Here is a 6000-nt window from a genome sequence, read left to right as displayed (position 1 = left end):
TAGAGACGTCGAAGACGCCCTATGGTACACTTTTCGGAAATGCAGCGAGCTCGCTTGGACTAAGCAGGGCTTGCGCAAGGCAACGGTCTGGAAGATGGCTTCGGCGTTGCCCACAAGCGAGAATTAGTCACAGAGTAGGTAAAACGACTGGTACAAGCGTAATTAGCGCCAATATCGTCGAAAATCAACCCAATTGCACCAAGAACTGCGCCATCTCTGGGATCGGCTCACCTGGCTCATCGAGTTAAAGAAAAAGCAAACAAGTGTCCACGCTAAGGAGGAGGTAGACGCAATTGCACGTGAAATACAATACAAATAAGATACAAAATTAACAAATAATGAACCCACAAAAGAGATAGAAAGTGACAGAATAACGAGGCATAATCAACGTTTAAACATCAAATCATTTGAACCTCCATGCAAGTCGACCTCGTCTTCTTTAGCTTCGACATTTGGTCGACCCTTTCCTTTAGCATTCGTGTTTTATTGAGTAATAAATAGCCATTACATTTATGACTACAATGTCAATCATGGTTTGCAGAGCACTTTCATCTGTTAGCGACGTGTCTGCGCAGCTCCTTTTGACGCACTTAAGCCGCTGTGGCACACAAGCAGTGACTTTTTAAAGGTTTCGGTGGTTTTCCTTGAAGCGCAGAGAGAGCTACGCAAACGGTAAATCGTCGCAAACAATTTAAAGTGCTGTTTTCAAATATAGACTTTTTATTGAGATTGTGGCAAGGAAATTAATTGGAGAATTGTTAATCATTCGTAATTACTCAAAAACGAGAAGGGAGGCTTCTTGGGAGGTTGCTTATAGTTGGCCTCATCTGCAGAGGAAGCTTCACCTTTCTTTTTCTAAACCTGCAGCGTAGGGACTACACATTTAAGAAGGGAAGATGCGGTTTGCTTGCTGACATGCAAAGAATGACGTGCTGCAGTGCTGCAGACACGTAACACCACCTGAACACAATGTCGCGAAACCGCCAAGCAGCTGCAGCTGTCGAGGTCACCGCTCCAAGATGCACGGACTGATCTCAGAGTCTGTGCAATACAGGGCTGCCCCACAGCAATTTTAATTGTTTTATTACATTGTGAAGTGACGTGAAGTTTTCCGATGCTTCAGAATGCGGTTGGTCTTACTCTAGGTTTCTTTGTGTACGTGTTGGATACCTGGCGACGCCCAAGCCTGGAGAGGATGTCCCGGAGGTACATTCAATGTGGTTGCCACTCAACTCCTGACAGCGGAGAATGCTGAGCGATCATCGATAATGGTAGTGCTGCGCAGAGAAACAGCGAGGCGCAATGCACGCTTCCCGCACATTTTCTGCCCATTTCTAAGTGCTCGTTACATTACACTCGTCAACATGTGCCGTTGAAATCTTTCCCTGAGGTCACCACTGTCAGTTTGCAATAGCACACTTCACGAAACTTGCTGCAGAGTGCAACGCCAAGTGCTCCCTTGTTCATTCACTCTCTGCAATGATGTACTACCCACCATGCAATCGCTGCACCTGGGTCAGTCCTCTTTACTCAGATGACAGGTCTTATTGCTCTTTCGAATGCACCGTTGAGGCGTCACAATCCATATCATGTTTGGTGCTGCCACTTTAGCCAAAGAACATCCCTCAAACACACCCCTGTGAAATAGAATCAAGTTCTCCACATCTGTGCAACATGCTAGGAATGAGCAATGCTTGACAACACAACACGCTTGTTCTGAAAACTGGAAACATTGTCGTCATTGCAAAGAAGTTTGACATGAAACCGCTGTAACCATGGTGACCACAGCTGTCAAAAGTTAGAAGACACCTGCCTCGAAGCATGAACTTTCTTTGCATGGTGATTGCATGATAACTTTTTTTACCATGGCATTGCATGAAACTGAAGTGAAACATTCTTGCTATGGTGACTGCATACAACTGAGCTTGCATGTGAAACAAATAGGCAGTTCTCATTGAGTTTATGGCACACTGGTGAGCATAGCAAGCGGAAGCACTTTCAGGGAAGTCATGTAATGGTTGCCTTGATTTCAGAAGTAGTAGTGTGTTTAATATTCAATACATGTTTCAAAGATTGCTTACCCTCAAGGCATTGTACACTAACATGAGAAATTGATGCTTTGGTTGTGTGGAATTCCACAAATTTCCGGGGCGTTGGCCTTACCCGACAAAAGTGCCATAAGTTATAGAAGTGGAGCATGCAATGAAAGCATACAGTCTTAGTCAAAAGTTTCGAAGCCACTTCATGAGTGATCGCGAAGTTCTGTTGCTGCCCACTTGTCACACAGCTGATGCTCTAAAGCTCAATAATTGCCACTCAGTCTCTGGCATTCCGAGCCGCAAAATTTCTGAGATCCCTCTGGGTGGACAGACCATAGGTCTGGTCATGTACACATTGGCTTCTAAACTTTTGACAAAAACTGCCCATGATAACACCATTAGGATAATTCGCTCCCACATTTTTAAGCGACAAGTGATCTGCCGTATGGCTTAGAGAAGTAACAAAACTCACAAGGGAATCAGAAGTTCTCCTTGATACAAAGCAATATGTACATCATAAATTACAAAGTACAGAAGTCGATGCGTGTGATTGGTAATGAGGTTCCACAAGTAAGCAGCGCCATATAAGCAGGGACAAACACGCTGACTCAACCTGCAAAATAATGGACAACTGGAAAATATACACCAACAGTGCATTGAAAATTTTCTTGACAAGATGTTTGGAGATTAAATGTTGCTAACTGTACCTGGGATTTAGTTCAGAGACCAATGCCGTTAGGTCACCGATTACTACAGCTTGCTGGAAATACCTCCAAGCACCTTGCCATCTTATCAGAAGTGTGCCAGAACTGAATTCTGGGTATCAAACTAAAAGCCATGCTACATCTTGAGTCCTTTGACAGCTGTACTCTGCTCAAGCACTTTCTTTGGCCCATGGAGCTGCTCAAACAAAGTTCTCAGCATTACGTCATCATGTCCCTAAGCTGAGACGAACCATCTCAAGACACCCACATGTTGCTAAGGGCGCATACTCATTTACCCTACAGATAGGCACTTGAAAGCAAAAATAACAAAAGTACCTAACTTATGACCACACAAGTCCCCGCAACTCACAGTATAAACATGCAGTTTCAAACACTAGGGCACTACGAACAGTGCGTGAAAAGAGACACTAGCAGACTAAGCACAGAAGTGCAGATAACTATCTGGTAGAAATGCCATTCAGAATAACATAGTGCTGCTTTCCCAGATGGGCACAGGAATCAATAAGAATGGACACTTTTTCATGGTCACTTTTCAGTTATTGCAGTCGCAGAACGAGTTACGGGCAAGTTTGAGCCTGCAAATGTTGATGACAGAAGCAACACAACTTGGTAAAACGGATTCAATGACAGAATAAAACATGCTCAACCATGACAACTTGGGAAGTGGCGTGGTGCATAAGAAACGGCAGGCAATGTTTACTGCCCTGCAAGTTTACAAATGCCTAAACTGCAACAGGACCTGGGAATGACCAAAGCAAGGGTTACAGTACAAACTACTTTTCATCGATGATGTTGGGGCCATGAATGTGTGCGACATCACTTGGTCCTTTTTTTGGGGCGAATTTAGTATTGAACTGAAGAACTCATTCGTCCATATTCAGCCGCGTCAGATGCATCCATTGAATCCTGGCCACAGAGTTGTGCTTTCAGTTATCAACTCACTAGCTGCCAAAAACACATTCAGTTGCAACGCGGGAAACAATAGCAAACAGTGAAGTGTCAAGTCTGGCAGTAAAATTCCACAGAGAATAAACTGCAGTTAGGTCGCACCTGACTAAAGGTGGCAGCTTGCAACTTTGTAAACGCTGCTGACTTGAGGTCAGACACAACTTATGAGCTAATTTGGCAAGAGGAAACTCATCAAGATGATTAATGACAGTCTTGTCACAATGAACTAGTCTGTAAAGCGTAACTAGTGCAAACAACCTATGTGAAAGCTGTCAAGCACAAACCTAATGGCAGTGAAACGGCAGCCGATTTTTTCTTTTACGGCCTGCCTGTGCATAAATCAAGTCTCCAAAGCTGCATCTGGGAAAGCAGGAATCAGATACTACAGCAAACAGACAGGATGTTCCAGGTGAGGCATCCTGTGGCACCATCAACAGGAACATCCATATCACTGCCCACATATGCATCCTTCCCAAAGCAGAACACAGATCCCTTGAATCTGTAAAGCCATGCGTGCTGCAAGTCCATCCACTAGTGCATTCATTATTAGACACTTGCATTTTCTCCAAAGGAAGAAATAATAATAAAGACAGATGGTGAGGTATGCCATGCTCCCTGCTGCCTTACAGCTGTTTCATGCTGCCCTGGGAACCCAGTTCGCAGCTTGAAGTGGAGCATGAATCCAAAACAAGCCATCAGAAGTACACACAGCCAAGAGCTTCTTGCTGTTCTTGCTGACTAGCGGCTAGCAGCTGGAATCGGCGGCCAATGGTCAGACAAAAGCTATGTTGATGATTCCTGTCGGACCCACAAAAGTAAAACCATTTGAAAAAAAAAGAAAAATACAGATTCACCAAGGAGTAGAGGAGAAACGTGGAGGTGGCAGTAAAAATAAGCTACAGCTCATATTTTGCCTCGTTCTCTTGCCCTATCGCTCCAACGACATCTACGTGTGAAACAGAAACAAGCAAAAACAAGCAAACACACAACCATACAAAAAAAAAAGAGTGAAAGACAGAGAAAAACTGCACACTTCCCTGACCCATACGAAGTGCTTGTCACACAGCCCGTTCTTCTTACTGCTCGATGCTGACAATACCCACATCTTCTGGTCATCTCTTGTCCTTCACACACACACACACACAAACACACAAACAGACACGCACCAAATCAGCATTTCCCTTCCCAGTCCCAGAGTACTTTCTTCCGCGTCTTCCACCTCCATCCATTTCTCAGAAGCGTAGAGAATTCAGTCGGTCGATTCATGCGCTCTGCACGACGCTGTCGCAGCCACTGCTCCCAGTGATGCAGCTATGCGGCAGCGGTGGACAAAGGCATGCTAGCTGCATGACTCAGTCGATTTTGACAGCAGCGTAGATCTTGCAGAGGAAGAAGTATGCGGCGTAGAAACCAATCGTTCCCGTCAGAAGCCAGAAAGTCAGCACCATGATGCATGTGTAGCCGAAGTACAGAAGAGTCGGAATGAACTCTGTGATCTCCAGCTGAAAGGGAGGCAAAGAAGGAATTTACCCTTCGTGGGAAGTTTGACATGGCATTAGATACCAGTATTACTGAATATTTCTAGCCAATGAGCTATATCTAGTACACCTCCTCTTACCTGTTAGCAAAACTAGACAAGTGCGCCATGGGAAGATAGAAACTTGAACTGATCAACAGTTAGTGATGGGAAGTCTCAGTCATGAAGTGACATTTCGACAAGAGAACTTTGTAACAACTGTTATCATTGGCAGAATTTATCTAGCTCCCTCTTCTAAGGAAGTTTATTTTTATAAACTTCCTTCGTTAGGGAGGGCTACTCTCTTTAAAAATATTAGACCCTTAGGGGTGCAAATTTAACTGATCAACAGTTAGTGATGGGAAGTCTCAGCCAGGAAGTGACATTTCGACATGGAACTTTGCAACAACTATTATCATTGGCAGAGTTTATCTAACTCCCTCTTCTAAGGAAGTTTAAGGAACTCCCTTGAGTAGGGAGGGCTACATTCTTTAAAATATTTAACCCTCTGGGGCTTGTCTTGTCCCACAAAAAGAATTGTCTGTCTTGCCTGCATTTCCTTTCGTTAACACTGCGAGCCCGGTATTTCCAAGTCACGAACGGCATGCGCGTTTTCAGCGTTACATAGAGTTCTCGACAGGAAAGTAGTGAGCACAGCGTTTTCAAGAAAGGAAATGCAAACAAGGCAGATGACGATTATTGTTGTGGGACAAATATACACCCCAAAGGGTGCAACTGTTTTAAGAGCGTACATAAACTGAAAGGTGTTTAC

General features: G+C 44.2%; 1 protein-coding gene across 1 annotated transcript in view; it reads right to left on the bottom strand.

Moving 5' to 3' along the window:
• Nucleotides 1-2027: 2027 nt before the first annotated feature.
• The window catches only part of TM9SF4 (transmembrane 9 superfamily protein member 4), a 35950-nt gene continuing 31977 nt past the window's right edge, over nucleotides 2028-6000 (bottom strand). Inside the window, exon 17 of the mRNA XM_050175185.2 lies at nucleotides 2028-5214. Within this exon, the coding sequence (XP_050031142.1) occupies nucleotides 5065-5214 (150 nt within the window). The 3' untranslated portion in view covers nucleotides 2028-5064. The remainder of the gene's footprint in view (nucleotides 5215-6000) is intronic.

This window comes from Dermacentor andersoni, chromosome 9, assembly GCF_023375885.2.
Source record: "Dermacentor andersoni chromosome 9, qqDerAnde1_hic_scaffold, whole genome shotgun sequence".
In the NCBI taxonomy this organism is placed as follows: domain Eukaryota; kingdom Metazoa; phylum Arthropoda; class Arachnida; order Ixodida; family Ixodidae; genus Dermacentor; species Dermacentor andersoni.
This window is presented reverse-complemented; position numbering and strand designations above follow the sequence as displayed.